Raw genomic sequence first — 14,568 nt, 5'->3', positions numbered from 1 at the left:
ACTAAAATATCTTCATTTGTGTCTGAAGATGAACGGAGGTCTGACGGGTGTCCAACCACATGAGGCTCAGTCATTAATGACACAATTTACATTTTTGGGTGAACTAACCCTTTAATTACCCCTAGGTTCATTTTTCACCGGAGTTGTCCTTTAATATAACTTCTCGTGTTTTTGCACAAATTCTTTTACCCTCCAATAGAATGAATTGCATGTGATCAGTCGTGTCAGGAGCTATTCCTGAATGAAAGTGGAGCTCCATCTGGCCGCTCTCAGGCTCTGGTTTCACGCGCTTCTCCCCGGAGGAAGTGTTTAAGCTCTGGGATGTGCTGGATTGCTGTCGGTGTGTAAGAGGACACCGGGGTCAGGTCTTGGAGGGTGGATCTGTGGTACCAGGCATTAATATGTGTCCGAATAAACATGGCTTTGGTTCAGCTGGCCTCGTGTTAATGAAAGTTAGGCTCTTTAAACGCTCATGAAATTTGAACCTTGTTAATGTTTGTCTAACGAAATCGCATACTTCCCTACTATATAGTAAGCGAAAAACTAGTAAGTGACAAGAGTAGTATGCCAGAATTCACAGTACTCATAAAAGAGGATGACCTCCTTCTTCTTCCGGTGAGATTCTGAAGTGTGACAATGGATCATTTAGATCCTCAGATCTTGAAAATAAATTTAAGGAAACAAGAACTGTGAACACACAAGTGTATTATTCAATGTCAAAGACTGTGTCAGTGACTATGTACTTAAATTATGTAATATTTATAAATTTGATTGTGCTTATTGATTTGGTGCGAGTGCAGTGATCCGCAACCAAACTCCGCCCACAAGCTCTTCTGATTGGCTATGATTTGTGATTGATTTAGTTGTGAGTGCAGTGATCCGCAACCAAACTCCGCCCACAAGCTCTTCTGATTGGCTATGATTTGTGATTGATTTAGTTGTGAGTGCAGTGCACTTGCAGAGAGGCTCCGCCCACACTTTCTTCTGATTGGCCGTGATTTGTGATTGATTTTGTCGCATCGGATGTGGACAGACAAATTGCTTGTCGCTAGAATCATATCACATGTCTGGTTTGTACACTGTGTAATAGCTCTAATGAACTGCATTGACTCAGAGACATTATTAAAGGGCTCTTAAAAACTCTTTCTGGGCGTCCTCTTCCAGATCATCCAGGACCGTGTTTTGCAGCACAACGGCCGCAGCACGCTGATGTGGAACCGGCTGCCGGGAGGACTCTTCACCCTTCCACAATACTCCTCCTATCTAGGCGACTTCCCCTTCTTCTACGCCGAACTCGGTAAGTGACGCGACAGCGACTGAACACCCTCTGGCTCCGCCTTCTACAGTAGCCACGCCCCAAACTCTTCACCTGCTACAGTAGCCACTCCCCAAACTCTCCACCTGTTACAGTAGCCACTCCCCAAACTCTCCACCTGCTGCAGTAGCCACACCCCAAACTCTCCACCTGCTGCAGTAGCCACTCCCCAAACTCTCCACTTGCTACAGTAGCCACACCCCAAACTCTCCCCCTGCTACAGTAGCCACACCCCAAACTCTCCACCTGCTACAGTAGCCACACCCCAAACTCTCCTCCTGCTGTAGTAGCCACACCCCAAACTCTCCACCTGCTGCAGTAGCCACACCCCAAACTCTCCACCTGCTACAGTAGCCACTCCCCAAACTCTCCACCTGCTGCAGTAGCCACACCCCAAACTCTCCTCCTGCTGTAGTAGCCACACCCCAAACTCTCCACCTGCTGCAGTAGCCACACCCCAAACTCTCCACCTGCTACAGTAGCCACTCCCCAAACTCTCCACCTGCTACAGTAGCCACTCCCCAAACTCTCCACCTGCTACAGTAGCCACACCCCAAACTCTCCACCTGCTACAGTAGCCACACCCCAAACTCTCCACCTGCTACAGTAGCCACACCCCAAACTCTCCACCTGCTACAGTAGCCACACCCCAAACTCTCCACCTGCTACAGTAGCCACTCCCCAAACTCTCCACCTGCTACAGTAGCCACTCCCTAAACTCTCCGCCTGCTACAGTAGCCACTCCCCAAACTCTCCGCCTGCGACAGTAGCCACTCCCCAATCTCTCCATCTGCTACAGTAGCCACTCCCCAAACTCTCCACCTGCTACAGTAGCCACACCCCAAACTCTCCACCTGCTACAGTAGCCACTCCCCAAACTCTCCACCTGCTACAGTAGCCACACCCCAAACTCTCCGCCTGCTACAGTAGCCACACCCCAAACTCTCCGCCTGCTACAGTAGCCACTCCCCAAACTCTCCACCTGCTACAGTAGCCACACCCCAAACTCTCCGCCTGCTACAGTAGCCACACCCCAAACTCTCCACCTGCTACAGTAGCCACTCCCCAAACTCTCCACCTGCTACAGTAGCCACACCCCAAACTCTCCACCTGCTACAGTAGCCACTCCCCAAACTCTCCACCTGCTACAGTAGCCACTCCCCAAACTCTCCACCTGCTACAGTAGCCACACCCCAAACTCTCCACCTGCTACAGTAGCCACTCCCCAAACTCTCCACCTGCTACAGTAGCCACACCCCAAACTCTCCACCTGCTACAGTAGCCACTCCCCAAACTCTCCACCTGCTGCAGTAGCCACTCCCCAAACTCTCCACCTGCTACAGTAGCCACTCCCCAAACTCTCCATCTGCTACAGTAGCCACTCCCCAAACTCTCCATCTGCTACAGTAGCCACTCCCCAAACTCTCCACCTGCTACAGTAGCCACACCCCAAACTCTCCACCTGCTACAGTAGCCACACCCCAAACTCTCCACCTGCTACAGTAGCCACTCCCCAAACTCTCCACCTGCTACAGTAGCCACACCCCAAACTCTCCACCTGCTACAGTAGCCACTCCCCAAACTCTCCTCCTGCTACAGTAGCCACTCCCCAAACTCTCCACCTGCTACAGTAGCCACTCCCCAAACTCTCCATCTGCTACAGTAGCCACACCCCAATTATTTTACGCTACAGAGTCAGTGTTTTATATTTATATGGATTGTCTAGATTAAATATATTGCTCTTCTTCTCCACAGGTATTAAACCACAGCAGAAATTCACAGCCGTCATTCACGCAGTCACACCTCTCGTGTCTCAGTCTCAGCCGGTTTTCAAGTTGCTAGTGGCTGTGGCCAAATCACAGTACTGTGCTCAGGTCAGTGTTATTTACATACTATTATATTATTTCGAAATACTATTATAGCATTTATTCATATTTTAAATTAGCTTTTATTTTTATACTTAGTTTCCATTTTAATTTCAGTCTAAGTCATTTTAGTACTTCAACTTATATTTGTTTGTTTCAGTTTCTAATATAATTTTTTTTTATCTTCATTGCAGTTAATAAACATTATTTTAATAGTTAACGATAACAACACTGGTCCAGGTATAGCCAGTAATTTTTAAGCTCTAAATGTAACAATATTAGCTCTGCAAACAACAAATAGCTCAGCGGTGGTTAATAATTCATTTCCATTTATAACTGTGCATTCACACCAGACGCGACTTGCGCAAATAAATCGAACTATTCGCGTGTAGTTGGACGTCGCAAATTCACGTCATGGGAGGGGCTTCTGCTTCTGCTCCAGTCTCGTTGCAAAAGATCTTTATTACCCCTCTTTCTATAATAATATGAAGATGTATCGTCAGAGATGGGCATAAATACATGGAAATGTATTTAAAATACAAATACAAAATACTGTGTGGAAAAATGTATTTAAATACAAATACAGTATTTTGTTCTTTTCCGACCCCAGTACGTCTTGTGCTTTGATTTATTATGGGCTGCATATATCTGCTGCTAACGCGACCTGGTTCCCCTCTGTCCCAAACACATATGCATATAACATGCTGTATATAGGTAGTTTGCATGATTAAAGTAACATTAAAGTTAAGAAATGCCTCTAGTTTTAATCATTTAAATGTGTCTTTGAAGTTTGGGCTAAAACTTCTGGCAGCTTTAGTCGTTGTTTATGCACATGTATATCTTTAAAATAGACGATTAGTTCTACATTAACACTGCTGAAAGCTCCTGTATGTGAACCTTTTGCAGATAAATATAAGTGCATTTTCGTTTACTATTAACACAAATCAATAAGTAAATCATACTCAACTATTATAGTAAACAACTTTTCCTAATTAGGCCTACTCTGTATACATTTTATGATGAATAGTATCATTAGTAAATGCTTCTTGTGTTCATATATTTAATTATAAAATGGCATACTATGTACACTACCCTTCCTGAAATACAATTAATATTGTCATCATTCATTGATTTCATGTTAAAATAATATACAAATTCACTACCCTCTTTGAAATGCAATAATCAGTAAAAAAGAATCATCAGATTAATCTGGGAAAATAATCTTTAGATTAGTCGACCAATAGAAAAAATAATCGATAGATTAGCCGGCAGGAAAAAACAATCGTTAAATTAGCCGGCAGAAAAATTAATCGTTAGATTAGTCGACAGGGAAAAATCATAGTTAGATTAGTCGACAGGAAAAAACAATCGTTAGATCAGTCAACAGAATTAATAATTGGTTGATTAGCCGGCAGAAAAAAACAAGTGTTAGATTAGTCAACGTGGGGGGGGGGGGGGGTAATCGCTAGATTAGTCTGAAAAATTAATAATCGCTAGATTAGTCTGAAAAAGTAATAATCGCTAGATTAGTCGGCAGGGGAAAAACAACCGTTAGATTAGTCGACAGGAAAAAAATAATCGATAGATTAGTCGGCAGAAATAATAATCGTCAGATTAGCCAACAGAAAAAAATAAGCGTTAGATTAGTCGACAGGGAAAAATAATCGTTAGATTAGGCGACAGGAAAAAAATTTTTTGTTAGATTAGACGACAGAAACAATATCGTTAGATTAGTCGACAGAAACAATATCGTTAGATTAGTCGACAGGGGAAAAATGATCGGTAGATTAGGCGACAGAAAAAAAAAAAAAATTGCTAGATTAGTCGACAGAAACAATAATCGTTAGATTAGTCGACAGAAATAATAACCGTTAGATTAGGCGGCAGGGAAAAAATAACCGTTAGATTAGGCGACAGGGAAAAATAATCGCTAGATTAGTCGGCAGAAATAATAATCGCCAGATTAGTCAACAGGGAAAAATAAGCGTTAGATTAGTCGACAGGGAAAAATAATCGTTAGATTAGGCGACAGGGAAAAAAAATGTGTTAGATTAGTCGACAGAAACAATATCGTTAGATTAGTCGACAGAAACAATATCGTTAGATTAGGCGGCAGGGAAAAATAATCGTTAGATTAGGCGACAGAAAAAACAATAAAATAATCGGTAGATTAGTCGACAGAAACAATAATCGTTAGATTAGTCGACAGGGAAAAACAATCGCTAGACTAGTCGACAGAAATAATAATCATTAGATTAGTTCACAGAAAAAAATAATCGTTAGATTAGTCGACAGGGAAAAAAAATTTGTTAGATTAGTCGACAGAAACAATATCGTTAGATTAGTCGACAGAAACAATATCGTTAGATTAGTCGACAGGGAAAAATAATCGTTAGATTAGGCGACAGAAAAAACAATAAAATAATCGGTAGATTAGTCGACAGAAACAATAATCGTTAGATTAGTCGACAGGGAAAAACAATCGCTAGACTAGTCGACAGAAATAATAATCATTAGATTAGTTCACAGAAAAAAATAATCGTTAGATTAGTCGACAGAAAACAAAATAGTTAGTTGCAGCTCTAGTGTGTATGGACTTCTCTAACTCTGGGGGATACGGTGAATAAGCTAAAGTCCCAAAAAGTCTGCGTGTTCCTTTAACTTGATTATTTGGTTAGGGTTTAAGAAGTGTACTAAACTTTTTCACATGTGTCCTTAAAATGACCCACAACCTAATCAGTTTATATGTGAAGAAATCCATTTATTCACAAACTTCTCATGAGACGAGTGTTTTACAAATTATTCGGCAAACTACTTCCTCTCATCGCTGCTTTTTGATGGTTTGGAGAACAATTACTCAGAGTCGCCCTCTGTGGTTTGACAGAATTATACAACGGAGAGCACGTCAAGCATAAAAGCCTCTCAGGTTTAGGAGCTTTACTGAGGAGCGCGCAGTGAGCAGGTTCTCGGTGTAGAGCCATGTTAAAAAGGCCGTTAAGTCAAAATTGTAGGCCTATTTGTCAGCGGTCCACTCCGTCTCAGAGCGCGCGCGCAAAAAAACTGCCTGCCAACGCGCAAGTGTGAATCTGTCTGGTCTGAACTAGTTGATGCATGAAAACAGCAGTGGTGGGAAGAGGACTGAAGAAGCATACTCAAGTTAAAGAACTGTTACTTGTCAAAAAATGTAGTGCTAGTAGAGTATAAGTACCTGTCCTAAATACTACTCAAAGCAGGAGTAAAAAGTGGCCCTTATAAAAGTGCTCAAGAGTAGTGAGTAGTGAGTATTATGCTATGAATGTTATTCCACCTTATACCCTACAAATTAAAACTGTAGCTTCCTCTTTCATGGATGATTCTCAGTAAGAACAAAAACACATGAGATCAACAGTATTTCAAAAAAAGTTTTATTTTTGACTGCTAGCACTAAAAATACAGCCGTGTAATATTTGAGAAAGCAACCAATAATCTGGTAACATTTATGACAACCAGTCTGTAGAGGTTTGCTTGCGGTTAATTAAAAAAGGTTGCAAAGCGTTGTACATTAACAATTTTATGTTAAAAAAAGCAGTTCTTTCTTTTCAAGATGCATTCATTACTGCTTTAATTTCAGTGGATGTTTTCTCTGTTAAAAGAATACACTTCAGAAATCAGAATCCAGTAACTCACAATTTTCACCACTGATTATTTTTGCTTGTAATTAAAAACATAAACCTGATTTAAATATAAATCTGATGTTTTATGAAAGTTATTTGCTATATACATGGACTACAATTTTAAATCGCCATGAGAACACATTACATTAAAATATGCACTTGTAATTAGTGTAAAATCCACATTATAATTTTCACTCAAAATCTTTTCTTTATTATTAAAAACTCTGATTCTCTTATTGTGATTTAGATTTTCATTGGATTGTCTTTTGATTTAATTATGCTGGTATGTATATTTTTGGAGTTTTATATATGATTTGTAATGAAGTGTACCGCCCCTTTAAGAAACACTTCTCTTTGGACGCGTTCTCTCCTCGCTCAGTTGATAAACTACGCTGAGATGAGGATGTGTTGGCTCAGGAGCAATTTCACGATTTCAGTCATCATACAGTAACCAGCACCAACCATCTTTCATAAAGTCATCATACAGTAACCAGTAGCAACCATCTTTCATAAAGGGGGTTGTTGCTGGTTTGCCTTGGCCAATCACATTGACAGGACAAAAATAAACATAATGTAGCGACTGCAGGTTTAGGGAAAATAGCAGCAGTAAACGTACAGATACAGCACTTAAAATGTACTCAAGTAAAAGTAAAAGTACACTGTTTTTAAACTACATAATAAAGTACAATTCCTGAGAAAAACTACTCGATTACAGAAACGAGAGTATTTGTAATTCGTTACTTTACACCACTGGAAAACAGCTCCTGATAAAGAGGCTGACTGGCTCAAAGTATTTTGAAAATACAAAAATACTCATCCTAAATGTATTTAAATACAAATTACATTAGATTTTTTTTCCAAAGGCTTTAAAATACAAAATAGTACTTTGTATTTCAAATACGCATTTTAAATTTGTGTATCTGAAATACTGCCCATCCCTGTGTATCGGATACATGCATACAATGATTTTGTCCTCCATTTTTGTTGGGATTTCTGCCTCCGCTCGTAATCACGTCCCTACTAGAGCAAGCTCCTGATTGGTTAACACTCGGTGCGAATATCCGCCAAAGTTCAGATTTTTCAACTCGCGCGATTCGCCCCAATTACGCCACAGAATGTCTATTCTCGGATGTCTGGTGTGAACGCACCCTAAGAGCTTATAAGAGTTCATTTTCCGTCAGATCCGTTGCTAACATATGTTGTTTTCCCTCCAAAATGATGTCATTTCCCTTTTGTTCAAAAGACTAACAGGATGGAATGTTGTTCCCAGAAACATAATATCCTCAAAGTAGAGATTTTGTGATAAAGGAACATTTCTTTATGATTTAATCCAGTATATTAAGACATTCACTACTATTCAGGAGTGTGTGTATTTATGATCAGATAAACGCAGGTGAGCAGAATCTTTCCCACCCCAAACTCAAGTGTAAATTATATAAAATGTCCGTAATGGTAGAAATGACCTCTGACCTCTGACCTCGCCTCAGATCATCGTCCTGTGGAACTGTGACAAGCCTCTTCCGGCGAAGCACCGCTGGCCCTCCACCTCCGTTCCAGTCGTGGTCATTGAGGGCGAGAGCAAGGTGAATCTCTCTCCGCATGTCACAGGAAGTGTGTGGTGTTTATCCTGCTAAAGCGATGAGTGTTTTCACGTGTTTGATTGCATGTGTAGGTGATGAGCAGCCGATTCCTGCCCTATGACACCATGAGAACAGATGCAGTCTTAAGTCTGGATGAGGACACTGTGCTGTCCACCACTGAGGTCAGTCAGGGCTACAACACACACACACACACACACACACACACACACACACTCATATCACTGTAAATGAGAGCGAGTCCCGCCTTCTAAATAAACGAGCCAATCACAGATAGCATCACTGCTGCTCCGGTTGCTATAGAAGATTTAGAAACTTAAAGGGTTAGTTCACCCAAAACTGTAAATTGTGTCATTAATGACTGAGCCTCATGTGGTTGGACACCCGTCAGACCTCCGTTCATCTTCAGACACAAATGAAGATATTTTAGTGTAAATCTGATGCTCTGAAAGGCCTCCATTGGCTCAACTTTACACTCTCAAGACCCTTAAAAGACACTAAAGACTAAAGTTACAAAGTCCATCTAACTACAGCGGCTCTACAATAACTTTATGAATCGGCGACAATAGTTTTTGTGCGCAAAAAAAAACTAAATAACGACTTATATAGTGATGACGATTTCAAAACACGGCCTCATGAAGCTTCAGAGCGTTATGAATCAGTGAGTCGATTCAGCAGTTCTGAGCGTTATGAATCAGTGAGTCGATTCAGCGGTTTGAATCGCCAAATTTCAGCAGTTTGACACGCGATCCGAATCATGAATCGACTCACTGATTCATAACGCTTCGAAGCTTCATGATGCCGTGTGTTGAAATCGTCATCTCTATATAAGTCGTTATTTAGGGTTTTTTTGCGCACAAAAACTATTCTCGTCTTCATAAAGTTATTGTAGAGCCGCTGTAGTGAGATGGACTTTGTATCGACGTCTTTAGTGTCTTTTAAGGGTCTTGAGAGTGTAAAGTTGAGCCAATGGAGGCCTTTCAGAGCATCAGCTTTACACTAAAATATCTTCATTTGTGTCTGAAGATGAACGGAGGTCTGACGGGTGTCCAACCACATGAGGCTCAGTCATTAATGACACAATTTACATTTTTGGGTGAACTAACCCTTTAAATTTAGAGTTTCAAAGATGGCCACCTTTAAGAGACTTTGGCTACAACCAATCAGGAATCAGGGAAGACCGAAATAAACACGAGCTATATAAGGGGATTTTATAAATACGGTAGTGAATATTTACCTCTTAACCTTCATCCCTCCCGCAGACTACAAATCCTTCCCTCACGGGTCAAAATGACCCAAAGCCATACAATTATACTTTAATATTTTTGTCCAGAATGCTTATTTCATAATGCAGAGATTTTTTTGGTTATTTTTTTTTATTTACCTTTAAATTACTAGATTTTATTAATAAATAAATAATAATTTAAGCAGATTCTTCACATTCTTTCAACTTAAATTCAAAATAACCCACAATTTACTTTTAATTCAGCTCATAATATCTCACACCGGTTGCTATAGAAACAGAAAAATGCAGTTTTTGACGATTTGAGCATTTAGAAACTTAAATTTAGAGTTTCAAAGATGGCCACCTTTAAGAGACTTTGGCTACAACCAATCAGGAATAAATACAGGCTATATATATAAGGGGATTTAATAAATAAATACGGTAGTGAATATTTACCTCCATACCTCCCTCATACTTCGTAACAAATACTTTCCTCACGGGTCAAAATGACCCAAAGCCATACAATTATACTTTAATATTTTTGTCCAGAATGCTTATTTCATTTCACTTTGATAATGTTATATATATGTAGATGTGTGTATGTACAACCCCAAATCGGAAAAAGTTGGGACAGTATGGAAAACGCAAATAAAAAAAAAGAAGTGATTTCTAAATTTACTTTGACTTGTATTTCATTGCAGACAATATGAACACAAAATATTTCATGTTTTGTCTGGTCAACTTCATGTCATTTGTAAATATGCATCCTTTCCTGTCATTCAGACCTGCAACACATTTCAAAAAAAGTTGGGACAGTAAAGCATTTACCACTTTGTAATGTTGCCATTCCTTTTCACAACACTTAAAAGACGTTTAGGGACTGAAGACACCAAGTGATGAAGTGTTTCAGGTGTAATTTTGTCCCATTCTTCCTGCAAACAAGTACCCGAACCCTCTTCCTCCGCAGACAGGACTTTGTAATGTGTGCAGAATGTGGTTTTGCATTGTCTTGTTGAAATATGCATTTATAAATATGCATAAATAGGCAGCATATTATGCTCCAAAATCTCTATGTACGTTTCAGCATTAATGGAGCCTTCACAGAAGTGCAAGTTACCTTTGCCAAGGGCACTGACACAACCCCATACCATGACAGACCCTGGCTTTTGGACATGTTGCTGGTAACAGTCTGGATGATCCTTTTCTTCTTTGGTCCGGAGCACACGGCGTCCATTCCTCCCAAAAAACACCTGAAATACTGCTTCATCTGACCCCAGTACACGTTTCCACTGTGTGATGGTCCATCCCAGATGCCTCCGAGCCCAGAGAAGTCGACGGCGCTTCTGGACACTGTTAACATAGGGCTTCCTTTTGGCACAGTACAGTTTAACTGGCATTTGTGGATGTAACTACGTATTGTGGTGCTTGACAAAGGTTTGCCAAAGTAGTCCTGAGCCCATGTGGTGATATCGCTTCTAGATGATGACGATTCTTGATGCAGTGCCGCCTGAGGGATCGGAGATCACGGTTGTTCAGCTTAGGCTTGCGCCCTTGTCCTTTACGCACTGAAATTCCTCCAGATTCCTTGAATCTTTTAATTATGTTATGCACTGTTGAATGTGAAATATCCAAATCTCTTCCTATCTTTCTTTGAGGAACATTGTTTTTAAACATTTCAATAATTTTCTCACGTACTTGTTGGCAAACTGGCGATCCTCGGCCCATCTTTGCTCCTAAAGGATTAGACCTTTCTTGGATGCTGCTTTTGTACCAAATCATAATTACAATCACCTGTTTCAAATCACATCATTATTTAACCATTTGACCTCATTACTAGCCCTAAATTGCTCCTGTCCCAACTTTTTTTGAAATGTGTTGCAGGTCTGAATGACAGGAAAGGATGCATATTTACAAATGACATGAAGTTGACCAGACAAAACATGAAATATTTTATGTTCATATTGTCTGCAATGAAATACAAGTCAAAGTAAATTTCGAAATCACTTCTTTCTTTTTTTTTTGCGTTTTCCATACTGCCCCAACTTTTTCTGATTTGGGGTTGTATATATGCATAGGTGTAGGCATATGTATGTTATTTAAAGGAAAGCAAGAATTAAAGGGGTAGGAGTACATAAGTTTTAATTCTTCCTACTCCTTTTCGCACATGAGATAGAAGCATGTTTATACACGAAAGTAAGATACTTTGCTGTTTTCTTTTTAAATAAAGATATCAAATCAAATCAATGCAGATTTTTTTTGTTATTTTTTATTTGATTTGATTTACCTTTAATAATTTAATAATTTAAATTAATAATTTAATCAGATTCTTCACATTCTTTCAACTTAAATTCAAAATAACTCACAATTTACTTTTAATTCAGCTCATAATATCTCACACCGGGTGTCTCTGCCGACCTCTTGTGGAAAAATAATAATATGAGATGATATTTCATAACTCTTATAGCTCTATATGGAGCGGATGAGCTGTTCAGCTGGGTCCTAAAGTCAGTTAGATTCAGAATGCATTCAGATACACATTATAAAATCTTTTATTTGGTAACGTTTTTGCATTTTTAGTTTGAATTTTGAGCATTTTGAGGTTTTTCTGTATTGAAGTATTCCTCACATTCGTTTGGATTTGTTATTTTTTAACATTTCAACCACAAAACTCCTCGAATCCAGCGAATTTTTTGTGTGTGTGTATATTCGTGGATCAAGTGCGGCAAAAGTCCTAAGGTCTTGGACCACTCCGATGAACTCTCAATTTGTAAAAAAATTTGTAAAAAAGGAGTTTCGGGTCAAAATGACCCGAGGGAAGGATGAGATTATGCACCATTTATCATCTTTAATACCCCAGTATAACCACTAGATGACTATAGCCCTATATATAAATATATAAACATGGCTGTGTATTTCCTTGTTGCTCGGAACATAATGATTTACTTGTATTAGGTTTTGCATTTGGATATATATTTAGACATTAGTCCCCCTGAAATCAAAATGTACGTTTATTTATCTTTTAGTGTGAATATGTTAGCCTTAAGGTTATGAATAAGCTGGTGTGCTCCAAAACAAAGACAAAATTCACATTTAAGAGATATAAGCATTCAAAACCTACAATCTCTCACTTCCGCTAAAATGGATCACGGATTTTGATGACATCACCGCGGACTCATCACATCTTCTGTCCAATCAAATGCTCTCTAGAATCTGAAGCCCCGCCCCCTAAAAAAAGCTGCGGCTGAAATCGGTCTCTTGCTCACATGCATATTATTTTCTACATAGAAAATAGGGCTCTTATTGAATTTTATTATCAGCATTAAAGGAACAGTTCACCCAAAAATAGAAATGTCCTGATTATTTACTCAAATCAAATCCTCAGCCAATGAGAAATTAAGGTTTTGGAGGAAAACATTCCAGGATTTTGTGATCGGTGCCCAACGTCGACCATTTTGACTGTCCAAAATCCATATTTAGTCCGTTTCCGAGATCCACACGACCCCAGCCGGCAAGTCTTCTCTAGCCAAATTGATAAAAATGGTCAGATTGTGTGTGTGTGTATCCTGGATATATGGGGCCGTTATTGCCGCATACATCACGCGTGACCTTCCAAACATGCTTACTGTACATCACTCATTAAGAGAGTCAAATGCTTTGTTCCTGAATGAATCAGCTGGTTGACTGAATGATTCAATGACTCACTCATTAAGAGAGTCAAATGCTTTGTTCCTGAATTAATCAGCTGGTTGAATTAATCGGTTGACTGAATGATTCAACGACTCACTCCTTAAGAGAGTCAAATGCTTTGTTCCTGAATGAATCATCTGGTTGACTGAATAATTCAATGACTCACTCATTAAGAGAGTCAAATGCTTTGTTCCTGAATGAATCGGCTGGTTGAATTAATCGGTTGACTGAATGACTCAATGGCTCACTCCTTAAGAGAGTCAAATGCTTTGTTCCTGAATGAATCAGCTGGTTGACTGAATGATTCAATGACTCACTCATTAAGAGAGTCAAATGCTTTGTTCCTGAATGAATCGGCTGGTTGAATTAATCGGTTGACTGAATGACTCAATGACTCACTCCTTAAGAGAGTCAAATGCTTTGTTCCTGAATGAATCAGCTGGTTGACTGAATGATTCAATGACTCACTCATTAAGAGAGTCAAATGCTTTGTTCCTGAATGAATTGACTGGTTGACTGAATGATTCAATGACTCACTCATTAAGAGAGTCAAATGCTTTGTTCCTGAATGAATCTGCTGGTTGAATTAATCGGTTGACTGAATGATTCAACGACTCACTCCTTAAGAGAGTCAAATGCTTTGTTCCTGAATGAATCAGCTGGTTGACTGAATGATTCAACGACTCACTCCTTAAGAGAGTCAAATGCTTTGTTCCTGAATGAATCAGCTGGATGACTGAATGATTCAATGACTCACTCATTAAGAGAGTCAAATGCTTTGTTCCTGAATTAATCAGCTGGTTGACTGAATGATTCAATGACTCACTCATCAAGAGAGTCAAATGCTTTGTTCCTGAATTAATCTGCTGTTTGAATGAATCGGTTGACTGAATGACTCAATGACTCACTCCTTAAGAGAGTCAAATGCTTTGTTCCTGAATGAATCAGCTGGTTGACTGAATGATTCAATGACTCACTCATTAAGAGAGTCAAATGCTTTGTTCCTGAATGAATCAGCTGGTTGACTGAATGATTCAATGACTCACTCATTAAGAGAGTCAAATGCTTTGTTCCTGAATGAATCTGCTGGTTGAATTAATCGGTTGACTGAATGATTCAACGACTCACTCCTTAAGAGAGTCAAATGCTTTGTTCCTGAATGAATCAGCTGGTTGACTGAATGATTCAACGACTCACTCCTTAAGAGAGTCAAATGCTTTGTTCC

General features: G+C 39.5%; 1 protein-coding gene across 1 annotated transcript in view; it reads left to right on the top strand.

The window, feature by feature from the left end:
- ext1a (exostosin glycosyltransferase 1a) overlaps window positions 1-14,568 on the top strand; it is a 96,757-nt gene that overhangs the window by 69,879 nt on the left and 12,310 nt on the right. The window contains exons 5-8 of the mRNA XM_079837338.1: window positions 1,165-1,297; window positions 3,071-3,189; window positions 8,321-8,416; window positions 8,506-8,595. Of these exons, the coding sequence (XP_079693464.1) occupies window positions 1,165-1,297; window positions 3,071-3,189; window positions 8,321-8,416; window positions 8,506-8,595 (438 nt within the window). The remainder of the gene's footprint in view (window positions 1-1,164; window positions 1,298-3,070; window positions 3,190-8,320; window positions 8,417-8,505; window positions 8,596-14,568) is intronic.

The sequence above is a fragment of the Gobio gobio genome (genome assembly GCF_949357685.1).
Source record: "Gobio gobio genome assembly, chromosome: 15".
Taxonomy (NCBI): Eukaryota; Metazoa; Chordata; class Actinopteri; order Cypriniformes; family Gobionidae; genus Gobio; species Gobio gobio.
The sequence above is the reverse complement of the archived record's forward strand: the minus strand, read 5'-3'. Positions and strand labels throughout refer to the sequence as shown.